Source organism: Polypterus senegalus, chromosome 2 (assembly GCF_016835505.1).
Source record: "Polypterus senegalus isolate Bchr_013 chromosome 2, ASM1683550v1, whole genome shotgun sequence".
Classification (NCBI taxonomy): domain Eukaryota; kingdom Metazoa; phylum Chordata; class Cladistia; order Polypteriformes; family Polypteridae; genus Polypterus; species Polypterus senegalus.
The window spans coordinates 296916142-296932239 of NC_053155.1; the positions used below are offsets into that span (position 1 = coordinate 296916142).

The 16098-nt window shown below is 38.9% G+C and overlaps 1 protein-coding gene across 2 annotated transcripts in view; it reads right to left on the bottom strand.

Annotated features, from left to right (window-relative positions):
• Window positions 1-16098, bottom strand: part of trpc4b (transient receptor potential cation channel, subfamily C, member 4b) — a 154678-nt gene that overhangs the window by 89316 nt on the left and 49264 nt on the right. For both annotated transcript variants that reach the window (XM_039745819.1, XM_039745818.1), the window contains exon 3: window positions 13790-14308. In XM_039745819.1, the coding sequence (XP_039601753.1) occupies window positions 13790-14308 (519 nt within the window). The remainder of the gene's footprint in view (window positions 1-13789; window positions 14309-16098) is intronic.

Consider the following 16098-nt stretch of genomic DNA (forward strand, 5'->3'; position numbering starts at 1 on the left):
TATTTATTGCTGGTGGCCTGTCTATCGTAATGGCTGTAACATATGTGATATCGGAGACACTCGATATCTTTAAAATAATATTTAGGTTTTACTGTATATAAACAGTGTGTTTACATACATAATTTCAATGAATGTTACCTAATATCTAAGAGAATACAAAAGGATTATGCTGTATAACTGTGCAGGGAATATTTATAAACAGTGTGGGAGAGTTTATAAGGGCTTAAAATACATAAAAATAACCATACAAACATATGGTTTCTACTTCGCGGATTGTCACCTATCGCGGGGGGGTCTGGAACGCAACCCCCGCAATCGAGGAGGGATTACTGTACATGGAGGAACAAACAACAGTGTAGAAATAAAAATGCATAGTAATGTAAATTATAAGCAAACATTTAAATGTAGGAGTAACACATTAAAATAGCTTGCCTTAATGCTAGAAGTATCAAAAATAAGGTAAGTGAGTTGGAGCTGTATGTACAGTAGCAGAGCATAATTATGATATTATAGCAATAACAGAAACCTGGCTAAATAACAAAAATGGGGATAAGTGCAACATAGAGAGATACACATTTTTTTAGGAAAGACAGACAGAACAGAAAAGGAGTTGGGGTTGCTGTTTATGCCAAAAAGAATTTAAATGTAAGTCCTCTTCATTTGGACGATGAGCCCCAACCTTAGTGAGGACATGTGGCTTCGCCTGGAAACTATTAGGGAAGAGCGGCACGGTGGCACAGTGGTAGCACTGCTGCCTCGCAGTAAGGAGACCTGGGTTTGTTTCCCAGGTCCTCCCTGCATGGAGTTTGCATGTTCTCCCCATGTCTGCGTGGGTTTCCTCCGGTTGTTCCAGTTTCCTCCCACAGTCCACAGACATGCAGGTTGGCGATCCTAAATTGTGCTTGGTGTGTGGGTGTGTGTGTCCTGTGGTGGGCTGGCGCCCTACCCGGGATTTGTTCCTGCCTTGCGCCCTGTGCTGGCTTGGATTGGCTCCAGTAGACCCCCGTGACCCTGTGTTAGGATATAATGGGTTGGATGATGACTGACTATTAGGGAAAGAGGTCTTATTTTAGGAGTGCATTATAGACCACCCAATTTAGACAGTAATTTCAACACACATCTTTTTAGTGATATCAAAAAGGCAAGTTTACAGGGAGATATTATCGCCATGGGGGACTTTAATTATCCAAATATTAACTGGGATAACCTTGCAGATGGAGGAGTTTAATAGAAGGAGTTTTTAGAAGTTATCAGTGACTGTTTTTTAACACAGTATGTTAAAGCACCAACATGGGGTGAAGCTTATCTGGATTTTGGATTTTGTAATAATCAAGATAGATTTGAGGGAGTAGAAGTGATTGAACCACTAGAGTCAAGTGACCATAATATCATTCTCAGTATTTTGTAAGAGTGCAGATGCAAAGACTAAAATTGTTAAGTCTAAGTAGGATAGAGCAATGGAACAGGTTTAAAAATGTTTTACATGTAATGCAGAACAAATACATACCTAAAATTGTAATTAATAGGAAATTTAAAAAAAAAAACTCTACTGTGGTGTAAGATTTAAAAAAGAAGCTACAAAGGAAAAAACTGCATTGTAAGGCATGAAAAGTCACGCAAAATGACATCTTTTGTAAGGCAAATAAGACTACTGACTGCAAAGTGAACTGTAGAGCGTATGAGGACATGAGAGCAACCATTAAGAAGGATATCAGGGAGGCTAAAAGACAGTTGGAGAGGAATATAGCAGATAAGGTAAAGAGATTCTTTCAGTATTTTAGTAGTAAAAGAACAGTCAAGGAGGAGGTCAAGTGCATCAGAAATAGTAGGGGAATTAAAGGATACAGGCAATGAAATAGCGAATTCCCTAAACGTACATTTTTCTGAGGTGTTCAAAAGTTAGCAAGTGGATAACCTCCCAGAGGTAAACTGGACTACTAAGGAGGAAATTGTAGAGAGAGAAGTACTGCTCAGATTAAATAGGCTGAAATCAAAAAAATCACCAGGACCAGATAGTGAAGGTATGGCACCCACCGTGGCTGACATATTTGCTTTGCTCTCTTGTATAGCTTGTACTTGTAATATTTACCCTCAAGTTCTTAAGGAGGCTTGTGAGTACATATATAAACCCTTGACACATTTTTATGAAGTCACTGCACACTGAAGAGAATCCAAAAGACTGGAAAATGACAAATATCATCCCATTATATAAAAAGGGTGACAGGGCAGATCCAAGCAACTATAGGCCAGTAAGCTTAACATGCATCACAGAAAAATTAATGAAAGGAATTATTAAGGATAAGACTGAGCAACACCTGACAAGGGAAGAAGTTATTCTGAACAGTCGGTGTGGGTTCAGAAGAGGGAGGTTGTGTTTTACCAACGTGCTGGAATTCTATGAGGAGGCAACAAAAGGATATGATCAAAGTGGAGCATATGATATTATTTATCTTGACTTTCAGAAAGTATTTGATAAGGTGCCACATGAGAGTTTGGGCATCAAACTAAAAGAAGTGGGAGTTCAGGGAGATATTTTTAGATGGGTGCAGAATTGGCTCAGGCAGAGGAAGCAGAGGGTGATGTTGCGAGGAACCTCATCAGAATTGGCCGATGTTAAGAACAGTGTTCCACAGGAGTCAGTGCCACTGCTATTTATATATATATACAGTGGAACCTCGAGATACTCATTTAATTCGTTCCAGCACTGAGCTTGCATAGCGAATTTCTCGTATCTAGAACAAACTTCCCCATTGAAAATATGGAAATCCAGTTAATCCGTTCCGCATCCCCAAAAATATCAACATAAAAATCAATTTTCCTAACAAATAACACTGATAAATAATATATACAAGTGGAACCTCGGTTTGCAAGTACAGTAACTTGGTTTACGAGTGTTTTGCAAGACGAGCTAAATTTTTTAATTCATTTTTACTTGATAAAACGAGCAATACAAGTAGTATGGATACACTTTGTCTGCTAAGCGTCATGTGAGCATAACTGAGCTGATGGTTCTTCTCTCTTGTGCGCATCTCTCTCTCCTTATCTCTCTCGCTCGCGTCTCTCTCTCTCTCCTTATCTCTCTCTCTCCTTATATCGCATTAGCTGCCTCGCTCTTTCTCTGTTTGTGTTTGTCTGTCTGTCTGTCTGTGTCTCTCTCTGCTTTTGAGGGCAATCGCCTCCTATTCTCAGTCTGCATGTCCGCGATATTTTTGGATACGCTTATACAGCGAACTGCTACAGCGAAACAATGAAATCACAAGCGCACAAACGCGTAGATCCTCATGCTACGGGAGAACAAGGAACACTGAGTGCGCGGACGGGCTGGCAGCGTCAGCGTCATGCATAACCACAGCCTGGCTCGTGGCTCGTTACGCAAGCCAATTCTCGTACTTAGATCCAAATTTTTCGCTCATACTTTCCTCTTATCTTGAATTTCTCGTATTCAGAGGTGATCGTATCTTGAGGTTCCACTGTATATATATATATATATAAATGATTTAGATAGGAATATAAGTAACAAACTGGTTAAGTTTGCAGAGGATACCAAGATAGGTGGATTAGCAGATAATTTGGAATCTGTTATATCATTACAGAAGGACTTGGATAGCATATAGGCCTGGGCAGATTTGTGGCAGATGAAATTTTATGTCAGTAAAAGTATTACACATAGGAATTAAAAATCTTAGATTTGAGTACACATTGGGCAATCGAAAAATCGAGAGTACACCTTATCAGAACGATTTAGGAGTTATAGTAGACTCTACCTATTGACTTCCAGACAGTGTTCAGAAGCCATTAAGAAGGCAAACAGTATGTAAGGTTATAGAACACGATGTGTGGAGTACAAGTCCAAGGAGGTTATGCTCAACCTTTATAATGCACTAGTGAGGCCTAATTTGAAATATTGTGTGCAGTTTTGGTTTCCAGGCTACAAAAAGGACATAGCAGCACTAGAAAAGGTCCAGAGAAGAGCAGCTAGGCTGATTCCAGGGCTACAGGGGTTGAATTATAAGGAAAGATTAAAAGAGCTAAGCCTGTATACAATTTAAGCAAAAGAAGATTAATAGGTGACATAATTGAAATATTTAAAATTATGAGTTCATCAAGAACACGTGGACACAGTTGGAAAATTTTGCACAAATATGAGGAAGTTTTTCATTACACAAAGAGCAATAGACACTTGGAATAAGCTACCAATTAGTGTGGTAGACAGTAAGACTTTAAGGACTTTCAAAACTTAACTTGATGTTTTTTCGGAAGAAATAAGTGGATAGGACTGGCAAGTTTTTTTTTTAATTCTGAGAGGCAGGACCAATTGTCCACTATGCCTAGTCAGAACTTTTTTTACCTCAAATACTATGGAAGAATGTTTCGGACATAATAGAATAAATAAACGTCCTGTGAAATATGACAATAAATATCTAATAACAACATGGAATAAAGCTATAAAAAATTGCATCTTGAAATATACAGTATTCTTGGAGGTTGAAATATATTTTTGTAGCGTATTTTTTTTTGTATGTACTAGGGGGCTCCGCCCCCCTGCTCAATTCGCTCGCCCACCCCCATGTTTGGATTAACGGATATACAATATAAAGAGATTGCTGTTTTCATGGGAATTGTTACATATGCATTATTTTCACTTTTACTTTAAAAACTTTTGTAAAAACCAATACTTGTCCTTTATTTCTGACCCCGGGCATAGTTACATCTCTTTCTCACAGGACATACAACGCTGCGTGCATTATGGGGTGGGAGGGACGCTGAACACATGCTAAGGAGATGCCGTCACATCATCTGCTGTATTTCTGCTGCTGGCGAGCTGCTTGATCTGCTTGTCGTTGTTTTAAGAGCTGGGAGCACATGATGCGTGCCTGCCAAAAACAATGCAACAACTTCTAGGCTAGATGTCCATGGACTTGTTTTAAATGATGGCTCACTGCATTGTCTCGTATGACGTTGTAAAAACAATACTTGTCCTTTATTTCCGGCTCTGGGCGTGGTTAAATCTCTTTTTTGCAGGACGTATAACGCTGCTCGCATTGTGAACGGGGGCAGCTGCCGCCGCGCTGCCTGTTGATCATTTTAAAGCCTGTACAGCCGCTGTCCTTTTTGCCACTTCGTGTCTCTGCTGCTCTTGTTGGTAACAGGGGGGGTTAGGGTGGCTGAACGCATGCAAGGAGAAGTGGTCGGGTCATCTGCTGCGAGCTGCATGTTTTGCATGTCGCTTGTCATTGTTTTAAGAGCTGGGAGCAAGTTAAAATGTCTCTCGTGGGTAATCGGATATACAATTTTAAAAACTTTTTTTTTCTTTGGAATTGTTTCAATTTCATTATTTGCACTTTAACTTTAAAGCTTCATAAAAACGCCTCGGTACACATACAAATCAGTTTACGACCAAAAAGTTCGCCAAGCTTTCGCCTCGGTTCACGACCACACACTCGGTATACGAACAAGCCAGTTTCCCTTACGGTTTGTACGTGTTCAGTCTCTCCCTGTGCATTTGCAGCGCGACACACACGAGAGAGAGAGAGAGAGAGACACACACACACAGAGGCAGTGCGAGAGAGACACACACACACAGGCAGCGCGAGAGAGAGACACACACACACACAGGCAGTGCGAGAGAGACACACACACATAGGCAGCGCGAGAGAGAGCACTGGATGCATAAGGTAGGAAAGCAGTTAAAGAATGCACTGGGCTTGATTTTATTTTCACTTCTGTTTACAGTGATCGGTTCGTAGTGTGTATTGTTGCAATGTTACTTTTCTTGGTGGTTTATTAATTTACGGATTTTTTCAAATTTTCATTTTTTTCCCTGTGCTTAAAACTCTTAAAAAAAAAAAGTGTTTTTAGCCAGTGGTTGGTAGCGCTATAGCGCAAACTATTGCAGGGTTAGTTTTCTCTGTTGTTCAAGGTTTTCTCAGTGTTATTCAGTGTTTTTACATTTAGTTTAATATTACGTTGTGCATTCTGTGGTTTGACTATATTTGTGCTTAAAAACTTAAAAAACATATATATTTGCATACAGTTCGTATGGTCTGGAATGGATTAATTGTATTTACATACAATCCTATGGGGGAAATTGCTTCGGTTAACGACCAAATCGGTTTATGACCAGAGTTTTGTAATGAATTATGGTCATGAACCGAGGTTCCACTGTATTTGGAATTACCTTCCCTTCAAGATCGCATTGAATTTTGATTCCGTTTTTGGAGACACATTGTGAGTCAATATTGTTTCTGTTTCTCTAATAAATAATCCGACTTTATCTAATGTTTGTCCCTGTGATTTGTTAATTGCCATAGCAAAAGCTATTTTCATAGGAAACTGTAAACATTTTAATATGAATAGCATATCCTCTTAGATCTGAGTGCTGCATTTGACACCATTGATCACAATATTCTTAGAAATTGCCTTAGTCAATGGGTGGACCTCTCTGGCAGGGTCTTAAATTGGTTTGAATCCTACCTGGCAGGTAGAAAATTCATTGTGAGTTGTGGTAATCACATCTCAAAGACACATGATATCCGATATGGTGTTCCACACGGCTCTATCCTGGGTCCGCTGCTCTTCTCAATCTACATGCTTCCGTTAGGTCAGTTTATCTCAGGTTACAACGTAAGTTACCACAGCTATGCTGATGACACACAGCTGTACTTATCAATAGCACCTGATGACTGCAACTCTTTCGATACACTAACACAATGTCTTACTGGTATTTCTGAATGGATTAATAGTAATTTTCTCAAATTAAATAAAGAGAAAACTGAAATTTTAGTAATTGGCAATAATGGATTCCATGAGGTTATCAGAAATAAACTTGATGCACTAGGATTGAAAGTTAAGACGGAAGTAAAAAATTTAGGGGTAACCGTTGACTGTAATCTGAATTTTAAATCGCATATTCATCAGACCACAAGGACAGCATTTTTCACTTAAGAAACATAGCAAAAGTTAGACCTCTTATATCATTGAAAGATGCTGAGAAATTAATTCACGCTTTTGTTTTCAGTAGACTAGATTACTGTAACGCACTCCTCTCAGGACTACCCAAAAAAGACATAAATCACTTGCAACGAGTGCAGAATGCAGCTGCTAGAATCCTAACTGGGAAAAGAAAATCCGAATACATTTCTCCAGTTTTGATGTCACTACACTGGTTGCCTGTGTCATTCAGGATTGACTTTAAAATACTGCTTATGGTTTATAAAGCCTTAAATAATCTCGCTCCATCTTATATATCAGAATGCCTGACACGTTATATTCGAAACCTTAGATCTTCAAATGAGTGTCTCCTTATAATTCCAAAAGCTAAACTTAAAAGAAGTGGTGAGGCGGCCTTCTGCTGTTATGCACCTAAAATCTGGAATAGCCTGCCAATAGGAATTTGCCAGGCAAATACAGTAGAGCACTTTAAAACACTGCTGAAAACACATTACTTTAACATGGCCTTTTTATAACTTCACTTTAACTTAATACTGATACTCTGTATGTTCAATTCATCATAATAACTATTCATAGTGGCTCTAAAATCCGTACTGACCCCAACTCTCTCTTCTGTTTCTTTTTCCGGTTTCTTTGTGGTGGCGGCCTGCGCCAACACCACCTACTCAAAGCATCATGATGCACCAACATTGATGGACTGAAAGCCAGACGTCTACGTGACCATCATCATCAGGTCCTTTCATGAAAACCCTAAATACAAAGAGGACTGTTTGACTTATGTTAGGTAGATTGCCCAGAGGGGACTGGGCGGTCTCATGGTCTGGAACCCCTACAGATTTTATTTTTTTTTCTCCAGCCTTTAGAGTTTTTTTTTTTTTCTGTCCACCCTGGCCATCGGACCTTACTTATTCTATGTTAATTAATGTTGACTTATGTTTATTTTTATTGTGTCTTCTATTTTTCTATTCATTTTGTAAAGCACTTTGAGCTACATTTTTTTGTATGAATATGTGTTATATAAATAAATGTTGATTGATTGATTGATATCAAGATCTCCTTTGGTGTCTAATGTTATTTGCAGAATACAGTGGTGTGAAAAACTATTTGCCCCCTTCCTGATTTCTTATTCTTTTGCATGTTTGTCACACAAAATGTTTCTGATCATCAAACACATTTAACCATTAGTCAAATATAACACAAGTAAACACAAATGCAGTTTTTAAATGATGGTTTTTATTATTTAGGGAGAAAAAAATCCAAACCTACATGGCCCTGTGTGAAAAAGTAATTGCCCCCTTGTTAAAAAATAACCAAACTGTGGTGTATCACACCTGAGTTCAATTTCCGTAGCCACCCCCAGGCCTGATTACTGTCACACACCTGTTTCAATCAAGAAATCACTTAAATAGGAGCTGCCTGACACAGAGAAGTAGACCAAAAGCACCTCAAAAGCTAGACATCATGCCAAGATCCAAAGAAATTCAGGAACAAATGAGAACAGAAGTAACTGAGATCTATCAGTCTGGTAAAGGTTATAAAGCCATTTCTAAAGCTTTGGGACTCCAGCGAACCACAGTGAGAGCCATTATCCACAAATGGCAAAAACATGGAGCAGTGGTGAACCTTCCCAGGAGTGGCCGGCTGACCAAAATTACCCCAAGAGCGCAGAGACGACTCATCCGTGAGGTCACAAAAGACCCCAGGGCAACGTCTAAAGAACTGCAGGCCTCACTTGCCTCAATTAAGGTCAATGTTCACGACTCCACCATAAGAAAGAGACTGGGCAAAAACGGCCTGCATGGCAGATTTCCAAGACGCAAACCACTGTTAAGCAAAAAGAATATTAGGGCTCGTCTCAATTTTGCTAAGAAACATCTCAATGATTGCCAAGACTTTTGGGAAAATACCTTATGGACTGATGAGACAAAAGTTGAACTTTTTGGAAGGCAAATGTTCCATTACATCTGGTGTAAAAGGAACACAGCATTTCAGAAAAAGAACATCATACCAACAGTAAAATATGGTGGTGGTAGTGTGATGGTCTGGGGTTGTTTTGCTGCTTCAGGACCTGGAAGGCTTGCTGTGATAGATGGAACCATGAATTCTACTGTCTACCAAAAAATCCTGAAGGAGAATGTCCGGCCATCTGTTCATCAACTCAAGCTGAAGCGATCTTGGGTGCTGCAACACAAAACACACCAGCAAATCCACCTCTGAATGGCTGAAGAAAAACAAAATGAAGACTTTGGAGTGGCCTAGTCAAAGTCCTGACCTGAATCCAATTGAGATGCTATGGCATGACCTTAAAAAGGTGGTTCATGCTAGAAAACCCTCAAATAAAGCTGAATTACAACAATTCTGCAAAGATGAGTGGGCCAAAATTTCTCCAGAGCGCTGTAAAAGACTCATTGCAAGTTATCGCAAACGCTTAATTGCAGTTATTGCTGCTAAGGTTGACCCAACCAGTTATTAGGTTCAGGGGACAATTACTTTATCACACAGGGCCATGTAGGTTTGGATTTTTTTTTCTCCCTAAATAATAAAAACCATCATTTAAAAACTGCATTTTGTGTTTACTTGTGTTATATTTGACTAAAGGTTAAATGTGTTTGATGATCAGAAACATTTTGTGTGACAAACATGCAAAAGAATAAGAAATCAGGAAGGGGGCAAATAGTTTTTCACACCACTGTATATACATTACCTTTCTTGTTGCCTGTTAAAATTTGCATGGCTTCTCCGTGATCATAAATATATACAGTACACCTGACCAAATTGTGTTTTCTTTGAAATTAAACTTGTTGTTGCTTTAACTGTTGCAGGACCACAGATTCTCATAGTGTATGGTCCATTATTGTGTAAATCTACGTTCTGTGCATTGAATGATGCGAAGGCAAAAAGACTTCGTTTTTTGCTCTTTGCCTTTTATTTCTGACCTCACTTTGTCCTGCTGTTTTTTCAATTACACATGGTCCTGGTGATTAATTTCCTTTTGTTTGCGCTAATGCGATCTTTACTATCCTTTTTTTTCATACTGTAGCGACTGGCGTAATAAAGTGTCACAAAAGTTTTACTTGAATAATTGCCGACTTCGTAACCCCAAACACAACTTTCTAGCACCCACTCTAACCCCTCATCCCCCATTTCTCGTCCCCCCCCTTACCGCATCAATCAATACCCCACTATCAGTCTTCCGTGCTGTACTACGCCCTCCCTCAATCGGACCTAACAGTCACTTACAACAAAAAAGGCTTCAACCTGGCTGGGACGCTACAATACTTTCGAATTTTACTGCTTTGCTCTTATTTGATATTGTTTGCGTCTCGCGGGTCTTTTAAGGGTCTTCCAAGAACTTCAAGAAGATCATGTCTCTTCGCTTTGCTTTCCCGTTCCAGGATTTTTTTTTTAATAATAAAGAGATAGATTTATTTAATCATTTATTTATGTTATTGATGAAACTGCAAACAACATTAAATACATCTTGAATTTAAAACAGTAACTTTCACTCCACAAAGCTGGTAGGGCAGGCTCTAGTGAATGCAGTGCTCTAATTGGTGAAGTGTCCACCATACTTAAACCTTCGGCTATCAAATACCACACTTAAACCAGTCACTAAAAATGCAGTCTCCTACTGATAAATTTGAAGTATACAGAATCAAAGTCGTCTCCTTGCACAGGAACTCTGGACATCTTTTTCTGCACTTGTAGTCGACATGCATACTCACGTCTCTGAGCAAACGCATGACCCACAGGATTTCCAAAAAACATGTCCGTACAGTCTGCGGACAATTCATCAATCCAAACACAGCACTCACTACAGCCTGCCCTCCCAGCTTCGACAAGTGAAAGCGACAGTTTTAAATTCAAGCCGTACTTCATGTTGCATTTGGAGGAATATTACAAACAAAATTAAATAATTAATAAATAAGCAACATATGAAACATATTTTGTGACAAATTTATTTACACTCACACTTCATGTTCTTTGTCTTCATTTATTATTACATTTCACAGTACATTATTTATTTTTTATTTATGTATTTCATTTTGTCTGAAATATTTCTCCTTGAAATAACACCCACACTGCTGAAAAGTGTATAGGTATAGGTGTTTATTTTTGTCTGAGGCCATCTGGCTTATTAATATAATGATAAAGGATAACCTTGTGCTCCTGGTGAAATAATGAAGTTGTGCAGGGAGGGACTGGTTATTGTTAAAATATTTTGTAAATGTGATTTTTGCGTCCATTCTTTGCAGATTATACATGACCTTATGGATTCCCTTATGAAAGTACATGATCTGCTTTCCACACAGAAACATGCATCTGTGTTTACTAAAAGTATACAAACATTTTTTGAAAATCTGGGAGATGCCATAAAAGAGGTTTTCTTACCCTTAGGTACCTGTGTTATCATGATATTTCCCTCTACTTATTCTTTACCAATTTTGTTCCCCATGGATAAGTATTGTGACAGATGTCCAGGGACTTTGCCCCACCGGGACGCCGGAAGAAAGGAAGGACTGGGAAAGGGGCAGTATTGTCCCTGGACCATAAGGGGGCCAAAGAGCTTGGGAGTTCAGCCCTATGAAGGGACATGGCCACCACCAGGGGGTGCCTGGACAGCTCCGGTACTGTGGTCCGGAAGTGCTGCCAGAAGAGGAGCTGAACTCGCTTGCAGCACTTCCGCCATGCCCGGGTGCTGTATAAAAGAGGCTGCCTCACTCCACTCAACAGTCAGGTGAAAGTGGACAGAGCTTGAAAGAGAAGAGTGGAGGTGACAGAGAGAGAAAGAGAGGAGTCTAAAGGACTGTATTATTGGTAGTTGGTGAACTGTTTGGAGTGTTATTGTGTGTTGCACAATAAAACGTGTGCTTTGAGACATTCTGTGTCTGCTTGTTTGTGTCCGGGTCTGAATATCCCACAGTATACTCATCAGATTTGTTACCAGGTTGGTCTACTGACGCATCTTAAGATTCACACACACACACACACACACACATAGATATACACATACACACAGACCCTAACCACAATAGCGCCCTATAAGTGACAGCTGGTTAATCTCTACCATGTTAAACCACGTGTCTTATAAATAACACATACACAACTTGCCACTCTCTTATCACTTCAAGAGACTTATTATCTGCACAAACAACATACAATGTTTTAAATATATCTCAGACCTAAATATTACTTTGGTCTAGGAATATATTCAAACATACAAAGGCTCAACATCCTTGTCTATAGGCCATTTATCAACCAAGAATGCCTTACTTTACATACTGTTCCCTACTATTGGGTGGAGCTCTCACCCTCAGCCTTAATAAACCTTGCAGATCAAAGCATATGGCAAACTTCCAACTGCCCCAGGGGCTCTTAGTATCTACTATATTACTTCAGTCACTCTAGATATGAAGACAAAGTATACAGTAGAAAGGTAAACGCTGTGCGGTATTTATTACATGAACAATAATACCAAATAGAACAAGGAATAATAGAAAAGAAGACTGATAGTAAAGTCTGGACACATCTAGCACTTAAAGTTGTTCATGAGATGCTTTGCTGTCGATCAGATTAAAATGACCACATGTTGCTGGCACCCTGTTCTGACATCGCTCTTCTTTTGTTGCTGTTTCCTCTTCTTCCGATGTTACTCTTGAGACAAGACATATTTATTTCTATGCGGGGATTTTGCAGCATGTGATTGTTAGATACAACTGATTGGCTGGCTGTCAATATGATGGATGAATTCGCTCAGACACCATAACCTTTTTGAGTATGTCCATTTTCTCAATCAATACAAGTTTTTGAAGTTTTAAGAATCTCCGGTTTCAAGCTGTAAATTGGTTTGGTCATTTTTAGTCTCATGGCATCTCCTTCTGTTCTGCAGGTTTAAAGTAATCAGATACAGCTTGAAGAACTAGACAGGTCTTCCTTTCCCAAGCTGTAAACCAATTAAGTCCTGGTACCCACCTCTTCACAAGTGATAAAATCATCAATACAGTTTGAGGCATCTCCTGAATTTCTGGTCAGTTCAAACATATGTTACTGTGATTGATACTGGTACAATTCAGGAAAACAAAATGCTTTGATGTTAAACTGTGCATGCAAGTGTCCTGTATTTAAGTTCATCTTGTTTTGTCTTGAGCAAAATAAACACAAAAACAGACAAAAAATGTATAATTTTGCACACCACAACAGTATCCCAAAATCAATGATATCAAAAAGAAAAGGTAATAATAATGTATATAGTGAACTCTGATAAAGAACTCAGTTGTTTAAAGACAACTGCTCTGAACATGATAACAAGTGCCTTAATAGTATAATTTTATTATAAAATTTAAATATACTGAACTGCAATAAAGAACTCCACTGTTTAAAGATTATTGCTATCAGGAGAATGACTGTCTTAATAGTATCATTTTATTATAAAATTTAAAGGTTAAGAAATAGTATATTTATTTCCTACAAACAAGAGCTACACTATAAAAACAAACAATAGTAGGTAAACTGTTGTTTTAAATAGATTGCAAGAATTCAGCTATACTTCTAAAATGCTGCTCAAAGGTAAATCAGTATTAAGCATGACACAACTGCATTTCAAACTGAGCTTTTGAATATGCAATTAAATTCTTAAAATTTCCTTAAATTATAACCTCACACTGGCATTTTCTTGCAAAAATAACTTTCTTCATGCTGCTTTAGCATTCAAAAACATATGGTACCTTTTTTTCAGTTCCATGATATGCTATTATTTTAAGGATGTATGATCTCATTTTACTGAACACAATTAGCTTTGGGGGGTTTATTTATAGAGCAAAGATTTCAAAGCGCTTACCTCTTTCTGACGATACTTAATTGCCAGCTTTAATCGTGCTAGATCATTGCTGCTGTCCTCTTCCAAAAGACTACTATTATCTCGGTAATTAAGAATAATTTCTAATTCTCTGGAGCTTCTTGTCTGATCCAGCAGGTCCTTTGCAAATTGCTTACACTGGTGGGACAACTCCTCATATTCAGACTTGAACTCATTTTCCACTTTGCTTAATTCCTGTAGCTCCCAGCTTAACTGAAAAGCGATTAGAAAGGGGTCTTCACTTGATAAGGCAATTAAAGAGGGGCTTGCCAAGGCTCTGTAAATGTTTAACCTTGATCTGGAATGCCGGAGGCTGTCCACATCTGAACTGGACACACACTCTACACAGTTGCATCGTACTTCATGAGGCTGAGGTATGGAAACTCCCTTCTGAACCAATAGCTTTATTATTTCATAATTGTTGGTGTGGGCGGCCAGAATCACTGGCGTGATGTCTGGAGTGAAATCTGAGAACTGCTTGTCTAACAAGATGGGTGGAACCTGTAAAAGAAAGCAAAAATTCTGTTATACTTTTATAATATTACTTCTCTATCAGACTTAAGTACATTATCAAATCTTTCATGTTGTTTACATTGTCAAGTGTAGCTTAAATAACTAATATCAAATATTTAGCTAATTTGTACATTTAATTTATTGTATCTATGCCAGCAATAAACAAATTATTTACAGACTGCAGAGCAGTTATTCGGCTCACACGGACACATATTTGTAAGCCATAACACACAGACACAGATCTCCTCCTCGTCATCTCTGGAAACCCTTTCATATCCCCTTACTTGTATATTTAAATAGTACTAATACAAAAGAGATGCAATTAAAAGAGCTGTTAACAACAGTTAAATCAACCTTATACTTCAAAAATACTGTAGAATAGAATGCTTTATTGTCACTGCTCAGCAGTACAACAAAATATTAGGTGCAGTTATCCAATGGTGCTAGTGGATAAAAATCAGCTACAGTGATCCCTCACTATATCGCGCTTCGACTTTCGTGGCTTCACTCCCATCGCGGATTTTATCTGTAAGCATATCTAAATATATATCACAGATTTTTCGCTGGTTCACAGATTTCTGCGGACAATGGGTCTTTTAATTTACGGTACATGCTTCTTCAGTTGGTTTGCCCAGTTGATTTCATACAAGGGACACTATTGGAGGATGGCTGAGAAGCTACCCAATCAGAGCACGTATTGCAGTACATATTAAATAAAACTCCTCAATGATATACGATATGCTTCCCACGCGGTGCTTTGCATACTTAAAAGCCAAAACAGCACGTATTGATTTTTGATTGTTTGCTTTTCTCTGTCTCTCTAACTCTCTCTGACATTCTCTGCTCTTGACTGAAGGGGTGTGAGCAGAGGGGCTGTTCGCACACTGGCCTAGAGGATATGAACGCTCCTCTAAAAAATGCTGAAAGACTATCTTAACACTGCTCCCTTCCTTGCAGCTGCTTTGTCACGTGGTGCTTTGCATACTTAAAAGCCCGAACAGCCCTATTGGTTTTTGATTGTTTGCTTTTCTCTCTGTCTCTCTCTCTCTCTCTCTGATATTCTCTGCTCCTGATGGGGACTTCTTTGAAAAGCAAGGTATGTTTGCATTCTTTTAATTGTGAGACGGAACTGTCATCTCTGTCTTGTCATGGAGCACAGTTTAAACTTTTAAAAAAGAGACAAATGTTTGTTTGCAGTGTTTTAAAGTCCCTGTTTCTACATCCTTCTGTGTTTCTGTGCAAATCTGTGACCCAAGCGTGTCAATATAAAAATAACAATATAAACGTATGGTTTTTACTTCACGGATTTTCACCTTTTGCAGAGGGTTCTGGAACGGGAACAGGTTTTCTATGCTCTAACTGTGAAAATATTAGATTTATAAATAAAGAATCCTACTTCGCGGAAATTCATTCATTGCGGTAGAGTCTGGATCTGATTAACCGCTATAAACGAGGGCCGACTGTACTATAAAAGATCAAATATAAAACGTACATATTATCAAATTACACTATGCATGAATACATATGAAAATACCTATCCATATATATATAGAGCTCATAGAAAGACATAGGATGGCCTCACAATCTGGGGGAGCAGAACCGTCATTTGACCGAACTCAACCGGGGTATGTCCCAAAACCTAACCCAGAGCTTGTGCCGGTGTCCCGGGGCCGCGGGCGCGCAAAACCGCTTGGGAATGAGGTGGAATGCAGGTGGAGGGGGAGGAGGGGTTGGTGTGCTCTGATTAACCTGTTGTCGGTCAGGAAGGTGCGGTGATC